Genomic DNA, 21,818 nt, shown 5'->3' with positions numbered 1-21,818 from the left:
CTATGTACATGAAGTTAAATGCAACAAAACCTCATTCCTTTAGTTGGCAGTCAGAATTTGACAAATTTGTTAGGATTAGTTAAATTTGATTCTTGTTTTTTGTATGAAGGAATGACTTACTGAGAAAATTAACATCACCCAGGTTTTAGAGAAAATGTTTAAACTACTTAAGAGGACAAACTATTTTCAATCATTATAAAGACACCTATTTATAAAAACATGTAATATTTTTAACTCAACTATTAGATATGGGGTTTGAAGAACTCCTTCCAATTCTACCTATTGGTTGCCAATAATTAATATAATGTAAATAAAAACAACAATGAAAGACAAAATCTGATTAAATGAAATGACTAATTGTGGTCATGGAGAAGTGACAAATACATTTCTCAGGAGAGATTGGAGATTTCATTTGTGAAATATGATATGTATTGTTTGATACTTTAAGTGGCTTTTGTTAAGATGTTTTTCGTCTATTACAACGGAGGGTTTGGTGAGGGAGATGATGGAAAATGATGTTTAAAAATATTTATTGTTTAGTGATTTCAGCTCTATCTGACTCTTCATGATTCCATTTGGAGTTTTCTTCACAGAGATATTAGAGTGATTTGCCATTTTCTTCTCCAGCCCATTTTGCAGATGAGGAAACTGAGGCAAATAGGGTTAAGTGACTTGTTTAGTGGTCAAGACTGTATTTGAACCCAGGAAGATGAATGTTTATAACTCTAGGCCCAGCACTTTATCCACCTCCTAATATATATGCTGCACAAGAAAAATACATGCATTCACACACACACTCACATTCACAGGTATATAAATGTGTTTTTTTCCATATATATGTATCTGTGTGTGTATATATATATATATATATATGTGTGTGTGTGTGTGTGTGTGTGTGTGTGTGTGTGTGTGTGTGTGTGTATGCAACAATAAACATTTTTTAAAAATCACTAAATGTGACTTTGGACTAAGTCATTTTACCTCTTTTTGGCCAGATGTTGTCTAAGGTCACTTTCTAGTTATTTAACATAATATATTCTCTAAAGATGTTTGCTAAGTAGAACTTTATTATTAGGGCTTCTATCAAGACAAGATGCTTTTTCTATTGATGCTTTCTTTTGTAAATTTTAGTTATTGTATGAACCTAAAAGTAGTAACACTTTATTTTTTTTTAAGTAGTCTATAATTTCAGACTAGCATACTTTAATGTTATATTAGTACCTAGAGAAAAATGGATATCTATAATTCTAGATAGGGAATTTTGGTCTTTTGGTCATCTAGTCTTACTTTTGAATATATAAATGAATTTCTGACTGTTCTTTGAAGAAAAATTAATATATTGTATACTAGGCTTATCATCTAGAGTTGTTTGTCAGTAAAGAGTTCTACATTAAAAGAGGAGATTTGGTTGTGTTGTGAATAAAGCTGGACGGGAATCATAGAAAGTACTGATAAAGCCAGGTCTCTATTAAGCTTTATTCTAGACTTTTTTATTAAAGTGTTTTTATTTTCAAAATATATTCATGGATAATTTTCAGCATTGATCCTTGCAAATTCCTGTGTTCCAATTTTTCCTTTCCTTCCTCCTACCCCCTCTTCTAGATGGCAAGTAATCCAATATATGTTAAACATAGTAAAATATATGTTAAATCCAACATATATATGCATATTTATACAATTATCCTGCTGCACAAGAAAAATCAGATCAAAAGGAAAAAATGAAAAAAAATAAAATGCAAGCAAACAACAACAAAAAGAGTAAAATGCCATGTTGTGATCCACCCTCAGTTCCCATAGTCCTCTCCCTGGATGTAACAGTAAAATGAATGTTACTTTATCCCAGAAACCAGATATTTGGAAACTGGCAAAGTTCCAGTGGCCAAAACACCTGGCAAACTGCTCTCTTTATATAGCTGTTGATTTTCAAGCATATTGACAGAAAGATGAGAACTCTTCACCAAGTGTGTAGCTGTAAACTGAATGAGGGAGACAAGCAGCCGCAATATGTCATTGTTTTTAAGGAAATCTAACTTCTTTAATAGGTATCTGATTCAGTAAAAAAGTTTTGAAAGAAGGAAACAAGCATTTTATTAAGCTCCTACTAAGAAGTTAGGCACTGTGTTGAATGCTTTAAAAATATTTAATCTTCACAACCATTCTGGGAGATACTATTATTATCCCCATTTTACAGTTGAGGAAACTGTCAATATAGGTAGCTATAGTTGTGATTTGCCTGTGTTCAAAAAGTTAGTAAAGTAGTGTTTATTTTTATGATGATTATTAATAATCATCAATATTATTTATTAACATTAAGTATAATATATTGATATTAATTATTATTACTTAATAATGCTTATTAATAATTATTAATAATCAAACCAACTTTTATATAGCCTTTGCTATGTGCCAGGCACTGTACTAAGTGCTTTATAATTATTACCTCATTGATCCTCAGATCAACCCTTAGTGGTCGGTGTCATTATTTATTTCTATTTTATAGTTGAGAAAACAGAGGCAGAGATTAAATGATTTCCTATGGCCACATAACATCATCTATAGTTGTTTTTCAGTAAAGAATTCTATATTAAAAGATGAGATTTGATTGTATTGTGAATAAAGCTGGACTGAGGTCATAGAAAGTATTGATGAAGCTAGGTCTCTATTAAGCTTTATTCTAGACTTTTTTTTTAACCATCAAAATTACTTAAAAAGGTCTCTTTTATTATTATTTTTCTTTCATACATAGTTGTTATGCAGAATACTTGTTTGTTATAGGTAGGTTTTTGAAAATTGTCCTGTTCCAGAGATATGTTAACATCAGAGTTTGCAAGATGACTAAATAGTCAAGGAGTTTATATATGCATAACAGTCATGGTGATTAGTGTTCTGATTTTTATTTATTACATTTGTAATGTGGACTTCAGTTTCCATTAAAAACTACAATTTTGTTTTTTACTACAAATAATCCTACTTTGTGAGAGTGCAGACTTAACTTCAGCTGATAATATGTTACTGTAAAATTATAGTAGAAAAAGAAAAATTTAGACATTCATGTTCTCAAATAGATCGTACATGACATTGGACTTCTGGTTACTGGACATGATACATAATCTAAGCTGCAAATGAGATTAAAACTAGATTAAATCCCAGCTTTTCCTACTTCAGCAAATGACTAGGAGGTGTTCTTATCCCCCATTGATTTCCAGCATTAGTCTATTTATGTTAGCCTCACCATTCCTAAAAGATTTTTTAAAATAATTGTATTATTTTTGTAAGAAGAAATCACCCCAGGAAAATAAAGCTTCATGCAGATAGCTCCACAAACATCAATATATAATTCACAAGAGTGGGATATAGATTAATTTTGTAGGATTCTATAAAATAGCCCATTCTAGTGAATTAGGTGATATTTGCCCTAAGTGGCCCTTTGGAGTACACATATCCTTTAGTTATGATCAATACTTTTTCTGTCTATCTCTTAGGTATCCAATGTCATTGTGCTGATCTCGAGCATCTCTGGGGCCCTCTCCTGGTGTTCTACTAGATCTCCCTTGTTTTCTAAATCTTCTTTCTACCTCACACTGGAAAAAATTACCGAAATGTTCTATTCCTTAGCAATCAGTCATCTATCTTATGAACAGTCAGGATAATGTGATACAACAAGAAGTGCTTTGAAATTTGTGATAGATTTTATCAATGTTATCTCATTTCATCATCACTACAACTCTGGGAGGTAGAAGCTATTCTTAGGTTACAAATGATAACGCTGTAGCAGATACAGATTGATTTGCTTAGTGTTAAACAACTTGTTCAGTTGTTTTCTTCATGAGCCCATTTGGAGTTTTCTTAGCAAAGATGCTAGAGTGGTTTCCCATTTCCTTCTCTAGTTCATTTTATAGATGAGGAAATTGAGGCAAATAGTTTGGTTTTGGTTTTGGAGATAAAAAGCAGAAAGATGAGCTTTGAGCTATTCTATAACAACTCTTGCCTTTTCCCCTAATTGAGCCTGATGGATTCTGACCTTTCCTTTACTAATCATGTGAAATGGAAACATAAAAAAGTAATTATTTGCATCAGCTCTTTGTCTACTTTCCCTATGATAATTATGGTTATGTGTACATATGTATGTCTGTGTATGTGTGTATACACATTCATACTGCATGCATAGTTGTGTAACCCAAAGTAAATAGGTTCCAGGATGAATTTTGATGGCTAACAATTGGTGTATATAATCTGAATCAGATGGCTTTTGTTATTTTTCCAAATGATCCCTGAAGACTCTGGTTTGTATTCCCTGCATTCTTTGAAAATGGCCTCATTACACCTTCTAGCAAGCTGTAAAACCAGGGGTTGAACTATACTATATTAAGACCACCTCTAAAGTTAATATTTTATGATTTTACATGGTTCTTCAAATTCTGCTCAATATATTTTTTTATCTCTCTCACAATCTACTGAGATTGACTGAGTACAAGTTATAGAATGCCAAGAGTGTACAGAAATACACCATGTAGATCAGACAGAAGACTGTACTTTATCTTTTTGTTTTAGAATTTGATCTCGTAAAAACCTAGCAAGTTTAAATAAAATAAAATACTTTTGATTTATATACAGGAATGCTTTCCTTTTAAAATCAAAATGCTACTTTTTATACATTAAAAGAAGACTATTTCTGCCCTACTCCATCTTGATTTTTCCTTTCTATTGGGCTTCTAGCAGTATGTATTCAGTCTTTTAGATGATATAAAATAATTTTAATCTTTTGAATAGGTTTCTTTAATCATGAAGTATAAATTACAAATTTGGGGAGGAACTTCTGCAATATAATTGTATAAGTAGAAGAAATAATATTTTAACCCTTTTCCATCAAAAAAAAAATTAAAAGCATGGCTATCTTCTAGCAAACATCTCTGCTCATACTAATAGATAAACTTAACTCATTCCAATAGGTGAAATTAAACAATAGTTTAATTTAACTTAGCACCCTGAAGAGCCCTGTGAACAATAAATTTTTTATTAAGATGATTTCAGTACATTGGGAAAGTACAGCACTTTAAAGACTTGTACTATCATTAAAAATAGATAAAGATTTTATTTTTTGAGAAATGAAAGAAAAATCCTGCTCATTAGAGTATAGGTCAATTTAGAAGAATTATGTATGTTTAACCTATATTGAATTGCTTGTTGTCTTGGGAGGGAGGAAGAGAAAATTTGCCACCCAAAATCTTACAGAAATGAATGTTGAAAACTATCTTTACATGTGTTTGGGAAAATAAAATACTATCGAGAAAAAAAAAAAGATCCAGTCAATACCTTTTCAGATGGAGGAGAATGATCTAGAGCAAGCTAACACAAAATTCTTACCTAAACTAAAAGCTCTTTAGCAAATAAAATGAACATCATTCAGCCAGGCAACAAGTTATCAAGCATGTATTCAGCACTTAGGACATGCTGAGGTTTGAGGATATACTGTTCTCAAGATGAGGGGTGGGGGTCAGGGAGGAGGTGAAAATAAAATATAAACATCAAAGTTTATACAAAGTATATACCATATATATATATATATATATATGCAATCTGAGAAGGTAGAGGCTGTAGATGGAAAATTCTATTTATCATTAATGAAGTTTTAGTAATGGTCTCAAGTTAAAAGCAAGGCAATCAGCCTGTAGCAATTTCATGATCCATCAAAGAAGCCTATTATCCTTCAGCTTGTCATCATATTTACTTTGGCCATTTTCCAGTGTGTCAGGAAGCTGTCTGGGAAGTCTTCAAGACCTTTTGGGACCGTCTGCCCCGTCATGAGGAGTATCGACACTGGATGAATCTCTGTGAGGATGGAATTATAAGTATATTTGAAATGGGTACAAACTTTAGTCAGTCTGAAGAACACCAGAGCCTAATTGTAAAGGTAGGTCCAGAGGAGAAGTGGAAATTTCTGAACAAATTTGGAAGTGTTTATATGCAGCCAAAGTTCTTGTAGTTTTGCATTCTTTCTTTATTGATTCTAAAAGCTCATTGTGAATTTAGCTAGATAGCTAGGTGGCTCAGTGGATAGAGCACTTGGCCTGGTGTCAGGAAGACCTGAGTTAAATCCGGCCTCAAATACTAGCTGTATGATTTTGGGCAAGTCACTTAACTCTGTTTGGATTAATTCACTAGAGAAGAAAATGACAAATCACTCCAATATCCTTGCTGAGAAAACCCTATGGACATTATTGCTGTCCATGAGGTCATGAAGAATTGGACAGGACTAAATAATAACAGCAGAATTTAGCTTTATTGGGAAAGAAGGGATAAGCATTTATATAACAACTACTATGTTCCAGATACTTTGTCGAGCAATTTTCAAGAAAATTTTCAATTTTCTTATTTGATCTTCATAGCAACCATTATTATCCCCACTCCATAGGTGAGGAAACTGAGGCAGAATTGAAATGATTTGCCCAGAGTGACATAGCTTGGAAGTATCAGAGGCTGGGTTTGAAATCAGATCTTCCTGACTTTAGCCTCAGTACTAAGCCACTCAGCTGTCCCTAAATCACTCTTGCTCCATCAAAGGTATTTCCAAATGACTAAGTTTGACTCTATGGTAACAGTTAAGACTTGTGAAATTAAAAAATTCTTGTGATATATAGAAACAGGCAGATATGGATGTAAGTCCTAAATGCGTTATTTAACTTCTTACCACCCTTAGCAACTTGTAAAGATTATTTTGCTGGCAAGTGATTATCTGCATTGTCAAAGGGAATTTTTACACAGGCAATTCCTCATATCTACAAAATCACTGGCCTGTTTTGTTTGCTTGCTTGTAAATTTATTTATTTTTACCAAATTATAGGAACAGTTTATTTCACATTAGGAGATGAATAATGAATGTGTTCACTGTTCTTTGATGCATGATGAGGTCAGAGTAGCAATTTCTAATTTGAGATAAACATATGACAAATTCACGATGGCCATTCTCTGTGTCAAAAAGGACATTTATTTAGAAGACGTTACAGATAAAATGAGGAGGTAAAATAGGCACCAGGAGTGGGAGATATTAAATAGGGTTGGGAGAACAATGCACCTGGCAGACCAGGTCCCAAACCTGTCTAAAAATGTGCTACAGTATCTTAAAGTTTGTCCAAAGATATCCAGGGATTGGAGAGATAAACAGTAGAGGCTGATAAAAAGCTCATCCTTACATCACTCAATACGGACAGGGTAGTTTAGGGCTTGGTTATGCCTGATAATAGCCAAATGAACTTTTTCCTAATAAGAGAAGACAGGAAGCGTAAAGTCCCCATCACTGCATACATTAGCTCCTATAATATAGAGGAAACTCACTAAATAGGGCTCAGTTTGGCACAATTTCCCATTTCTGGATTACTCCTATGAATAATAAGGCCTTATTTCAAGGTGTCCCTGAAAAAGAGAGGGACCTTCAACTCCTGCGTAAAACTCATCGTGACAATATAGGGACAAAATTGATAGCATAAATTGGTAGTGGATCCAATCAACAGAGCTTCATATCATTCTATAGAAGCATTTACATTTCATGGAAATAGGAACAGAGGAGATAAACTGCAGTAGCTACTCAGGGGCGAGTGAATTATCCAGAAATAAGGAAAGGGCAAGGAGAGATTAGGTTCAGATGTGGAGAAAAGGTCATTATTGAAATGGTCAAGATTGAATAGAAAGGGAAATAAGATTGGAATGGAGTTGATAAATTAGAACAGTAGGAGGGAATGATTAGAGTGAATAGACCTCCCTCTAAAAAATTAATTTGAATTTTTTTTCAGATTGCTACTTCTTCCTCAATATTCAATTCTATAAATATGTGTCAAATATTTACTACATAAAAGCTATTGTGTTAATAAGACTTCTGGTATTCTCTTCCTAAATAGAACTCCTTTTCTCAAGGCCATATGCTCCTTTTACATACATGTAAATAGTCTTGTGAACACAGGAGGTTTTTCTAGCTTTGGCAGCAGTGTTATCTTAGATTGTACTCAGCATTTCACACTGACAAATCATTGAAAACAGAAATATAAATTTATGAAGAATGCATAAAGAAAACGATCTCACTGGGGAAATCAGCTCAAAAATAAAGAGTATACAAATAACAAATCATTGGTAACATGGGAATTATCTCAGTCAGATTATCACAATTACTTCTCATGAGACATTTAGGTTTGACAATTTCTAGTAGTGATTTTCATATACCAAAAAGTACCATATAAATATGAGCTTTTATTACCATCATCTCATTGTTAATCTTTTTGTAATTAGGTTCAACTAGAAACTCTGAGGACAAGCTGCAAACTTATTGTTATTTTATATTTAACACTCTGCTTGACTCTTGAATAGATGAATAGGATGTTTTTGTGGTTGAATAATTTTGTTACTAGCACATAAAGAAGTGCACACACTCTTTCATCCTCTATGATAAGTTGACAATCATAACAATGTCACGTAGGGCCAGTCTATAACCTTATGTTATCATTTTCTATCTATTTCTTTACCTTATAGGGTCCCACTCACTGGGTGCTAATCTAATCATTGGCATCAACAGGGCCCATTTAGCTAGAGTTTCAGGATTCCTGCTGGACTTTCATATTTACTAATTTGACATGTGATGTCCCTACTCTAAGTGGCATTTTACTACTTTGTTATTTTTCCTCTCCCTTAACCCTACTTACCTCTCCCCCCCTGCAATAGCATGGATAGTGAGTTAGACTTTGATAGAGTTTTATTTGATACATTTTAAATTTTATTTTTATCATTTTTGGGGAAAATGCAATTCAGATAGAAGTGGTCCTGGCTCAAATTGCTAAGCTATAAGATCATTTTATGTTGAATATTCTATGGACTATTGCACACATTGATAACAGATGATTTTTATTTTGTTGAAGAATTAAAGTTTTAGGATTAAAAATTCATCCTGCCACGAGATGCTGTAAGCAGCCTTGGTATGATTCCATTGGCAGATAGGAATATCCTCCTCCAATGTGATTTTGATTTTCTTTACTAGATTACTATATTTTGAAAGCTTTTTGTTCTATGTAGATTGGAGATGATGAATATAAGATATGGTGATATCCATTAAAAACATCCTTTTCAAGTTTTTGAGAATTAATCTTATGTTTAGATATTTGTGGGCAATGATTTAATCTGTGATAATGGCCTGGTTAGAGAACAGTTTATTGGTTGAGTTCTTCAAGGTATTTTGAACTCTATAGTGTAGTGATATGTAATCTTTGAGCACAAGATTCTAGCCACCAAGTTTTATTTTGCTAGGTATAGAGATGATGCCAAATTTTAACAACCTGCAGTGATATGTTACACTGTTTCTATTGGTAAGCTTTCTATTCATAAGACATTGATCTGCAAGTCTGAACTGCTAAAGCAAAATCTTTTTGTTATTATTTTTATAATGACAATGGCATAATTCAATACTAATTCTATTTTTGGCATTAGTTATAAGCATGAAGTATAACATTCAATTACATATCTCTAATAGTGAAAGGCTAATATAATTAGTTGCTTTCTTTATGTGACAACTGAGTATCTTCCTCTGTATTTGATCACATTTTAATGGATCTGTAGCATCACTGATGTTAGTATTTATTCCAGTGATACAGATCCTAAACCATTTTTACCCTTTCATTTTTTCAACTCTTTAAAAATACTCTCAGGGGAGTCCATTCAGTAAACTAGGGTTACTCTCTTTAGTTCCTATGATCATGGCTCTCCATTGGGAATGCTAAGTGACAGAATGCTAGGCTTAGGGTCAAGAGAACTTGAATTCAAAACTGGCCTCAGACTGGGTCATGTGATCAAATTGAAAATCCAGCAAAGGGAAATGAAAAGGAGCAAACAGGATAAAAACCAGAAGAGAGCAGAGTCCCAAAAACCTAGAGAGGAAAATGTATCTCTGTGAAGAGGATGATCATCAGTGTCAAAGGCTGAAGCAAGGTCAAGAAGGATGAAGAGTGAGAAAAGGCCATGCAATTTGATAGTTAAGAGATCACAGCTACTTTCAAGAGAGGAGTTCACTTGAATGATGAGGTGTGGAAGCCATAATGCAGAGAGTTAAGAAGTGAGAGTAGAGGAAATAATAGAGGCCCTAATTGCAGACATTTTTCTCATGGAGCTTAACCATTAAAAGGAGAGAAATAGGAGTTCGGCTAGCAAGGAATGGTTGGATCAAATCAGTTTGTTTTTTAAAAGTGGAGATGACTTGAGTATTTGTAGATCTCAGAGAAGCAAACAGTAGATTGAAAGTGATTGAAGATTAGTGTGAGAATGATAAAGAGGGAGGAGGCAATCTATTAGAGAAAATGGGATGGCATAACATCACTGGAGCATTTAATGGAATTTGCCTTAACAAGAACAACTACATCTTTATTTGATCAAAGGAGAAGATAGAAGGGGAAGCACCTGAATTATATGAAATGAGGAGGTAGTCAGTGAATGGCTCCCTTTTTTTTTTTCCAGTGAAATATGAGGCAAGGTTCTCACGTAAGGAGAATCATGGAAGGTTTGGGGGGAAGGATGAAAAGGTTTTGAAAAACTGGTGGTGAGTGCAATAATGAATACATTAAGGAGGTCTGAAAGAATTGTCTCACCGCAATGAGACCCCGGTTGAGGTTATATAATACAACTTTGTAATGGTTCCAGTCAGCATTTTTCTCAGCATGGTTTCATGATTTTCTTCAATTTCATTCAGCAAAATATGAATTGAAGTGAATGTAGCAAATGGTTAGAATGATGTAAGAATGACACTCAGCAAGGCATGATGAGAGGAGAGGAGTGTAGTGAGGAGCTCAGGTGGTTCACCAAGAAGTTAAGGCAGAGAAGGAAGACTATAGCTAGTGGAGAGATGATGATTCAAAAAAGCTAAGGAATGTAGGAAGTAGAGTTACAGTGAGGATGAAAAACAATTATAGAGTTCATAAGGAAGAGGGAAAAATCGAATGATAAAAGATTATAATCAGATAATGGGATTTCAGAGTTAATGAAAATGAAACATTGCTAGATAAATGCAAAATCAAGAGGAAATGTGTACATTAAACTGGGTTATTTAGGTGTCTGACAGAACGTGTATGTGGAAGTCTCCTAGTGGGAGCACAAGAAATTGGGAAGAACAAAAAACTGTTGAGTCAGGAATTGCACTCATTGAATAAGGAAGGAGAGCATCTTGGGTATTTAATCACACTAGTATTCTTACTAAAATATTACAAAGAATAGTATCTAATTATTATGACTAATATTTTAGTGAGATCAAAATGTTTTTTTAATAATCAATAAGAATATTTATTTCATTTTTATTCCATTCTTTTAAGATGTCTTTTTAAAAAAGATGTCTGTTTTTGTTTCTGTCTTATAATGGTATGTGATATAGTACAGTAGTATTATATAAAAGAACTTAAGCTTTAAGGGGATAAAGCACTTGATTTAGAATCAGGAAGACCTGAGATTAAGTTCTATTTCATATATTTACTAGTTGTGTGATTCTGGGCAAGTTATTGGACATCTCTTAGCTTCTGTTTATTCATGTATAAGAAGGGAATAATAATGGCACTTACTTTGTAGGATTATTGTGAAGATAAAAATAAAATAATATATGTAAAGCATTTTATCAATTTGAAAGTATTATATAAATGCTAGAATAATAATAATAATTTTTGATTCCTAACTCATATTACATTTATTATATATAATTTATACATAAATATGTAAGCTTTGGGAGTACACACTCAAACTGTTTTTTGTTGTTGTTTTTTTACTTATATTGCTGCACAATTATTGGAGATCATTGCTTTACATCAATAAGATGACAGATCTAAACTCTGCTTATCTCCACTTAATTTTGTGTTTAATAAAAGGAGGGCAGACTGGCAATGATAAAATGGGTAGAATTTAAATGCTGGGGATCATTTTGCAGGCCATTTTGCAAATTGGTTTTGGTTATTTTTACAACAAAACAAAGAACATTTACATAATTTAAAGAATATACAAGTTTGGAAGATTAGGGTATCAAAAGTTTTGGTTTTATACATTAAATGTTCCTTAAGCATCAAGTGCAAAAATAAATATACTTTTGGGTATCATCAACACCTTTTGCACTGTCAGCCTCATTATGTTTCAGTAAATATGTGTTAATTAACCATTGCTGTTCCTTAGTATGAAACACTGGAAAGTTCATAAAATTAGAAGATTAGGTTCCAGGATATGTGAGCTATAATTTACATTTCTATCTATCCTACACACAATAATACATTTAGATTTCTCTGGTCTCTTCTAGCTCTTCTCTCCCTCCAACAAGGACTTAGTTAATATTGCCACTTCTACCATGTTAACATAGCTCCTTTTCTTATATCCCTTTTCTCCCATTTACACAATTAGTATTTAACTCATTCTTATATTATTGTAATCACCTTCTAAGTGGTCTACAATCCAGATATTACACGCAATGCCAAAATAATCTTTCTAAATCAATGTAGATCAAAAACCATGGGTAGTTCCCTATTGTTTTTAGGATAAAATAATCCCTCAATTTGCCATTTTAGAGCTTCCATGAGCTGGATCCAATCTGTCTTTCTAAGTTTACTTTATCATGTACACTATATTCTGGTCAGAGTGAATTACCAGTTGTTTCCTGAACCCAGGAATGCACTTCATCCTTATCACTTCCTCCTACAATCCCTATGAAATCTTCTCAGTTTTTAATGCTTTATCTCCCTTCAAATGATCTTTTTATTTATTTTTAGGTGTTGTTCGTTCATTTTAATCTTGTCTGAACCTTTGTGACTCCATTTGAGGTTTTCTTGGCAAAGATACTGGAATGGTTTATTTACTTGGATGCATTGATTTATTTAGCTCCTAAATGTAGAATGAAGGCACTTCAAGGTAGACATTTTATATTTCAGGAATAGATATGTTCATAGTGTAATCAATATAATTAATTTCTGAGAGATATTTATCTCTAAATATGTTTATCCCTCATTATGGTTTCCAGAATACTCATTTAAACATTCTACCTTATATATGTTGTGTATAAGCAGCACGTTTACAAATCCATTTATAATGAACTGAAAGTGTTTAGTATATTACATTTGGTGCATCTAACTGGGGTAGGCTAAGAATACTCCAAGTGTCTCCTCCAGAAATTTGAAGTTAAAGTCTTTCATACATTAAATAATAGATTCCACCAGATTGTTCCTCAGTTGAATAAGAAGTAGATTTTTTTTTGTTTTCATTTTCTTGAACTTTTATTATATAGCTTTGAACTGTGTCTCATATAGTAAGCACTTGATAGGTTTTTGTTGAATTTATTTTAAAAGTTTGGGGTATAAGCAAAATAAGATATCATAACCTATAATTAAATATTAGAAGTAATATAGTTTATAAAAACCTAACCAAACCAATTTGTCTAAATATCATCAACAATAATCCTTTTATATAAAGCTTTATGATTTACAAATCTCTGTGATTATAACAACATTGTAAACTGTATAATAATAGTAATACTTATAGTACTGTAAAATTTATTAAGTATTTCCCCCATAACATCCTAAAATAGGTTGGGCATTTGTCTTCATTATTCTCACATTTCAATAGAAGAAACAGGCTAATCTAATTTAAGGGAAGGGAGGGGAGGAGAGGGGATTTTTCCGAAACAATCTTCTGAGAGGATTTTAAAAATAAAGAAAACAGGCTGGATACAAATACAAAGTCATATAGCTAGCACATGTCCAAGTTGAGAATCAGACCAAATATTCTCTTCATTATATGATGTTACCTCTAAAACCAATAGTCAAGCTAGTTTAAATGAGTAAAATTAAGCAAATTTTTAAAAAGTGAGTGCTTACAGTATCCTAAAAACTATTAAACATAAAGTCTATAGGATGAGTGTAATAAAATAGGCATATTTAAAGGCTATCATGGACAAAATAACTATATGGTATCTAATGGGGGTTGTCTAGCTCTAAAAGTTGTGATTCTACAAAAGTGAATCATTGAGAATAAGTTGTGCTACAGGAAGTTGCCATCCCAATGCTAAGTGCATAAAGAAGAAAAAAGGGAAATGGCGGTTGAAGATATTAATTCATTCTGTTGAATTAGGAGGCAGTTAGATGATTCAATGAATAGAGTGCTGGGTCTAATCTTGAGCCAGAAAGATCTGATATTAAATCTGGCTTCAGATAATAGCTGTGTGATTTTGGGCAAATCACTTAACCTGTTTCCCTTAATCCTCTGGAGAAGGAAATTACAAAGTATTTCAGTATTTTTACCAAGAAAACTATGGACCCTATTGATGTGCTATATATAGTCCATGAGATCATAAAGAAATTAATTGACTGATTTATTTAAAAATTGCTTTCAAGGCACTGTAATACGTAATGAATGGGACAGAGGTTTGCAGCCTAGTACAAGAGAGTTCACAAAGCAATGTGCACAAAGAAATACTCTTGGGGAGATTTTATTTTTCCCCCAGAAGCAGATATAACAGCATTGGTTAGTCCTCTTTTGACCAATGGCACATGTCTGGAGATCATCTTATAACTTGAGGAATAAGGTTTGGGTTAATGGAACAGTTTTATTAGTAGGAATAGGATATGCTAATGGCCTCAGTACAATATCTAGCCATCTGTTCAATCAGTCAAGTCTGAATGGATAATGACATAGATGCTGCATCATTAAGAAAAAGCGTCTCAGGCAATAAAATTGATTATTCATTGATACCTCTTAATTATTTTCACAATTTATTTTTTTTCCCCATGTTTTCCCTAGAAACTGGCTTACACAAAGGAAACAGCAAATAGGTAAGTGTTTGCTTTTCTTTGAGTTCATATTAAGTAGGAAAAAAATGTAATGTCTCAGTGTGAAATCTCAAGGTTAATTGTTGCCTTCTCACTTTCTTGCCAGGTCCTGCAGTGACTGGTCATGTAGGTAAGTGTCTTGATTTTTCCCTCATTTTCAGCCACCTCCCTTTTCAATTTTTAGCAGGCACTGATTTTGTTTACTGTCTGTCTTTAATAAGCCACAGACTTGGTTACTACTCTGGAGAAAATAAGTAAATGATTAGTTTTTGTGGCATAAACTAGTACTTTTAGGTCCAAAAGCAGGGTGGTGAAATCAGGACTAAGTTTTGAAGGTGTAGTCAACATCTCAGCAACAAATATTTATTAAGCAACTACTCTGTACCATGACACTGTGCTTTCAGTCATGGATATAGAAATAAAAATTAAAAGGCCCTTGTACACCAGGAACTTGTACATGATTAAGTGGTATATCCTGTATATAGATCTTTTTCATTTTATTTTTCAATTAACAAATATTTGTTGTTTTTTTTTTCTTCTATACCCACCCATTTAAAGTAAAGAAAAACAAAACCCATATAACAAATTTGTACACAGTCAAGAAAAGCAAATTTCTACATTGTCCATGTCCAAAAATCTGTGTCTTATTCTGTCTATTTTAAGTCTATTGCTTTTCTGTTAGGTGGTTATTAATATTACTTCATGATCTGTCCTCTGGAATCACTGCTGATCATTGTATTGATCAGAGTTCTTAAGTTTCTCAAATGTTGTTATTCTATAAATTGTTCTGCTTCTGCTTACTTTACTTGCCATCAGCTCCTATAAATCTTCCTAGGTCTCTCTGAAACTGGTCTTTCTGTTAATTTTTTATAGCAAACGCTATTGTATTATATTCATATACTGTCATTTGTTCAGCAACTACCCAATTAATGGACACCTTTTCAGTTTCCAATTTTTTGCCCCTAGAAAAAAAAGTTGTTATGAATATTTTTGTGCCTCGGCCCTTTTCCTCCTTCTCTGATCTTTTTGGTATATAGGCCAGTAGTGGTTACACTCCCAATTTGCTTTTCCAAATGGCTAGACTAGCTTTGCCAACAGTGCGTTAAAGTACTTCTCTTTTTACAATCTTTTAAACATTTGTATTTTCCTTCTTTAGTCATCTTTGTTGATCTGGTGGGGATGAGACAGTTTTAGAGTTGCTTTAATTTTTATTTATCTAATTATTAATGATTTGGGGCATTTTTTGGCTCCAATGTGGCTGTTAGTAGGTTGGATATCTTCTTTTGAGAACTTTCTGTTTATCACCTGGGAAATATAGAACACTAAATATATAACATATACTTATGATTTCCAAGAAGACACCACTAGTAATGGTTGGGTGGGTGTAATCAGGATAGATTTCCTATAAGAACTTCAACTGAAAATTAAAGAAAGCTAGGGAGTCTCTGAGGTAAGTTGATGGAGTGCTTTCTAGCCTCCAACTGTTATTGAATAAAAAGTCTTCAAAATACAGAGACATATAAGCCTATGTACTGTAGGCTTTCTATGTGCCAAGCACTGTTCTAAAGGCTCAGTATAAAAATACTAAACTAAGATCAATGATAGTTCTCAAAAACATTACATTATAAAAAGGGGAGACAAAAGATATCACATAGTGGTTATTAGGGAAAGTTGTAAAATTATAGACATAGTGAGTGGGGATACTGGGGAGTAGATTGATATTCCCTTTCTAGAACCAATATTGGAATTAAACTGAAGTTGGATTTTGTCAAGGCTTAAACTGATCATCTATAGGGTCAAGATTTTAAAAGGAGGAAAGTAAGTTCAGTGTTTAGATTAGAGAAGGATTAAGACAGACACCCCCACACCCAGAGGTAGAGAGAGAAAGAGAGAAAGAGGGAGATGGAGAAAGAAAGAGAGAGAGATACAGAGAAACAGAGACAGACACTTATAAAAAAATTTTTTTTGAGTGATTCCAGCTTGATTCCAGCTTGTAATTTGGCAGATTATGGGTCCAAGCTTCTAAACCTCCATATGGTCAGCTTTCCCCATCAGCCTAGTTGGAGCAGCTAAGCAGACAATTGCCCCACCTAGTTTGATGCTATCATAAAAGAGTGTGGTTACTGCATTCTTGACAAACAGCCTGAATTCAAGACTCATTGGTCTTTATAATCAAGACAAGGAAAGTGTACATTCATCTCCTGCTGAGAGAAATGTTTCTTATTCACTACATCACCAACAAATCACTGATGACAGGAGGTGTGGGGGATCTGGGGTGTGAGTCTAATTCATAATAGCTGGGAAGGGAACAGAGAAAAAGAAACATGGCATTAAACTCCAGGGCTTTCAAATTGGCCAGGGCAAATCTGGTGCTCTCTGAAACTGGTCATTAGACCATCTCCTGGCCTCGCCCACCCTCCTGACTCAGAGCACTTACGTCCATTCCTGCGTCAGCTGAAAATCCCTCTTATACTCATATTCTCTTCCCATCTCCACCCCAAAACTGCCTTTATTTGCTAATTTTTACAAAGCAAAGACTGAAAATGCTTTATTCTTTGATTTGACTTGTGAAGAGAAATTCTCAAATCTATCAGCATATTTTAATGCACTATAAAATATCATGTCCCAAAGGTCAGACAAGTGATATATTTATAACAGTATGAGTCTACATATAGCTATGTATAAATATATCTAAAATCTTTCTCCTCATGCATACACAGTAAGGCTAGAAGATAATGGTTGGACCCATAATTTCATTGATAAAGGGAACTACTGAATAAGGAAAATCACATTACCGTTGCAAGTTGTCACCTTCTTTGTAACTCTGAGTCTTAGAGAGCTTCCTAAAGTCCTGAAAAATTATGACTTGCCCAGCAACACATAGACAATATATGTCAGAGATGGGACTAAATCCCAGGGCTTAGCTCCAAAGCCAGCTTCACTCTGATGCATTGCTTCTTATGTATTCTCATACATACATATGTAAGCATACTTATGCACACACACATGAGATATTATTGTTATCTGTTCGGTTGTTCAATTATGTCCAATTTTTTGTGACCTCATTTGGGATTTTCTTGGCAGAGACACTGGAGTAGTTTGCCATTTCTTTCTCCAGCTCATTTTATAGATGAGGAGACTGAGATAGACAAGATTAAATGACTTCCCCAGAGTCAAAAGCACACAGCTAGTAATTGGCTGGATCTGAACTTCAGGCTTGGCACTCTGTAGCACTGTGCCATCTGGCTGCTTCTATACATACATATACAGACACACACATTGTGTACATCTATATATATAGGCATGCATATTTGTGTGTATACATTATATATATATGTATATATATATATATATATATATATTTAAAACACTAAGAATTTAAATTAATTCTTTTTTTCTAATTTTTTTTTTTCTGAGTCAATTGGAGTTAAGTGACTTGCTCAGGGTCACATAGCTAGGAAGTGTTAAGTGTCTGAGACCAAATTTGAACTTACGTCCTCCTGACTTCAGGGCTGGTGCTCTATCCACTGCACCACCTAGCTGTCCCTAAATTAGTAATTCTTACTAAAGATACAGATGTAATTACACATTAAATAATCATGAAGGAACTAAAGGAGATATATTTATATATATTTTTCTCCCCTTCCTAAACTAATTTTTAAGGAAGTGAGTGTTAGAAACTGAGCTTGGAATCTCATGAGAGAAGATCATCCAGGAGGCAGAACCAAAGCACTCTGTTCCACATATTCAATGAATAAAAAACAAGTTAACAGAACAGATAACTTTAAAAGCTCCTTTCTTCATTAAGAGGGATAATAGGGTTTGTCTCTTTTCCCTGTATGTTTGCATGGGCCTAGGCAAAGCTCAGTAACTGAACCAGAAGCTTTTTCCTTCTAAAACAAACTCAAGATCCTAATTTCTCTTTGACCAAGAAAGATCTTTACCTCTCAAGTTGTCAGAAATATATGATTTCAATATCTATAGTGAAAGGATGGGAGGGAGGAAATGAAGGAGTGAGGCAAGTAACCGTAAGAGGAATAAAGAAGAATATTACTGAAAAAGTATTTAATTGTAAAATTGAAAATATTTTTTTATTTTAAAAGCTTTTTATTTTCAAAACATGCACAGATAATTTTTCAACATTGACCTTTGCATAGCCTTGTGTTTCAGATTTTCTCCTCCTTCCCACCCCCTCCCCTAGATGGCAAGCAATTCAATATATGCTATACATGTTAAAATATATGTTAAATCCAATATGTGCAAACATATTTATATAATTCTCTTGCTGCAACAAGAAAGATCAGATCAAGAAGAAAAGAAAATTAGTAAAAAAAATGCAAGCAAACAACAACAACAACAAAAAAGCAGAAATGTTATGTTGCAATCCACATTCAATTCCCACAGTCCTTTCTCTGGATGTAGATGGCTCTCTTTATCACAAAATCATTGTTAACTGGCATCAGTCATCTCAATGTTGAAGAGAACCATGTCCATCAGAATTGATCATTGTCTAGTCTTGCTGTTGCCTTGTATAATGATCTCCTGGTTATGCTCATTTCACTCAGCAGCAGTTCATGTAAGTCTCTCCAGGCCTCTCTGAAATTTCTTATAGAACAATAATATTCCATAACATTCACATACCATAACCTATTCAGCCATTCTCAAACTGATGGGCATCCACTTAATTTCCAGTTTCTTCCCACTGCAAAAAGGGCTGCCAGAAATATTTTATCCCAAATATCCCTCAAAACCATCCCAGAGAGGAAAAAAATCACCCCAAGTGATCAATACATTGAAAATGTCTGGGACTATATTTAATGTGTAATATTTGTGGACTTCCCACCTCCATGGAGAACTGGATTTGCTGTTCCTTTTTTGTCCCTTCATTTGAGTCCTTTATATCTTTATAATTTTTATATATTTTAATATTTATATACATTTAATTTAAATTATTATAATTTAATAATAAATAAATAAAATAGTACAATAATAAATTATTTAAATTTTATAATTTTTATATATACTTTTGATTATCTAATTTATAGCTGTTTTTACAATTTACATTGTTGTAGTTACTCTGTATTTTGTTATCTTAGCTTTGTTTATTTCTCTCTGCATCAATTTTTATAGATCTTTTCAGGCCTCTATGTATTCATTAGATAATAATCACTTCAATATTAATATTACAGCACAATGATATTCTATTAGTTCATGTACCACAATTTGGTTATTCCCCAAAAGGTAGACATCTACTTTTCTATTTTTTTCATATATATTTCTAAGGATATGATTTTTCCCTGAAAACTGCTCTACTTGCACCCCAGAAATTTTAGTACATTGTTTTTATCATTGTTAATTTTTTTTTACATATTGTTTCTTTGATTCTTTTTTTTGCCTTACTCATTATTTAGGATTTCATTGTTAAGCCTCCAGATGGTTCTATATCTTTTTAGTGGTCCCTGAACATAATACCGTTTTTTAAAATTGTGTTATACTCTCTAGTGGGTACATTAACTATTTCTTTGTTTCTCATATGTTTCCGATTTCTCTGTATCAAGTGCATAGGTAATTTTAAAAAGTGTACTGTTTAGTACTGGGAAATATGTATGTTCTTTTCTGTCCCAATTAGCAAATGCTGTAAGTCTGTTGGAAGAGTTTGAGAAGAATCTGAGAAAATGTCTAGTTCCTCATTTTGTTGCCCATGTGACTAAGAAATTATTTTTAAAAAATAAAACTATTTTAATAGTATATTATTTTTCTAATCACATGTAAAAATTGTATTCAACTTTCATTTTTAAAGAATTTTACTTCCAAATTTTTTCTCTCCTCTTTCCTTGCCTTCCTCGTTCCCACACTAGCAAGAAATCTGATATAGGATATAGAGGTACATTAATTTTTAACATACTTTCATGCGAATCATGTTGGAAAGAAAAATCAGAACCAAAGGGAAAAACCCTGAGAAAGAAAAAAAAAAAAGGTGAAAATAATATGCTTTAATCCACATTCAATCTCCATAGTTTTCTTTCTGGATCATGGCATTTTTCATCCAAAGTTTATTGGAATTGCCTTGAAACACCAAGAAAATCATAGTTGATATGATTCATTCTTTCTTTATTGAGTTTTACCTATGATTGTTGAATGAGTCAACTACAGGTGAAGATCAGTGAGACAAATCACTAAAAAGTGACTCATTTTAGAGCCAGGGATTTGGATTTGCTATTTGAATTTGTGGAGAAACGGGTTAAAACAGAATGATCATATTATGTTAATTTCTTTTGTCTTCAAAGAGTCTCCTGTTGAAAGTAATGAGATGAGATTGTTTATATTTTAGCATTCCCATGTAAAAAACTATTGAATGAAGTTAACAAGAGTTTTTAAGAACACACTGCCTAGAGGAGTGTATTCAAGGATAGCCATTTTGTTTATTCATTGATTTATTGGTTATGAAAATGTAGAAACAGATTTTTCTCTTTTATGTGTAAGTTTGGTTGAAAGTGAAGATAATTTAATTACCTATTAGTTTGTTTTTTTTTTTTTGAACAATCAGTGCCATTCTTTTTCAATGCCAGTGAGATTCTCCTCTGTAATTTAACTTCTTTTCTTTTGCTAACAATGACACACCTCGCTGCTATACGGTATTGTAACAAGTTCTGTGATGTTGATGAATACTAATCTAGGCAACTTCTTGCAGTCTTGGAAATTTTTATCTTCCTTCCCTTCTATATATTCAAAAGGTAAAGTTGTGCCTCCTTCAGATTCCAGTAAATTTAAAGCTCTTTAGGGGCAAAGAACAGAGAAAATTTAAAGGTCATAATTGCATTTGTATCTGACAGAAGGTGAGCTTTCTCAGAATGATCATTTTCATTTTATAACTTGAAAAGGATTTTTAAAATGTACTTCATAAAGAATGTGATGATTTGAATAGCTCATTTGTATGCTAAAAAGCCAAAAAAGCATCTGAGCAATTAACTGAGACAATACATTTTCTACTAGAGATTAATTTGT

At 33.0% G+C, this 21,818-nt stretch overlaps 1 protein-coding gene across 1 annotated transcript in view; it reads left to right on the top strand.

The window, feature by feature from the left end:
- The window catches only part of IMPG2 (interphotoreceptor matrix proteoglycan 2), an 85,513-nt gene that overhangs the window by 4,769 nt on the left and 58,926 nt on the right, over positions 1-21,818 (top strand). Inside the window, exons 4-7 of the mRNA XM_074302073.1 lie at positions 5,745-5,979; positions 12,066-12,138; positions 14,785-14,816; positions 14,920-14,943. Of these exons, the coding sequence (XP_074158174.1) occupies positions 5,745-5,979; positions 12,066-12,138; positions 14,785-14,816; positions 14,920-14,943 (364 nt within the window). The remainder of the gene's footprint in view (positions 1-5,744; positions 5,980-12,065; positions 12,139-14,784; positions 14,817-14,919; positions 14,944-21,818) is intronic.

Source organism: Sminthopsis crassicaudata, chromosome 3 (assembly GCF_048593235.1).
Source record: "Sminthopsis crassicaudata isolate SCR6 chromosome 3, ASM4859323v1, whole genome shotgun sequence".
NCBI lineage: Eukaryota > Metazoa > Chordata > Mammalia > Dasyuromorphia > Dasyuridae > Sminthopsis > Sminthopsis crassicaudata.
This window is presented reverse-complemented; position numbering and strand designations above follow the sequence as displayed.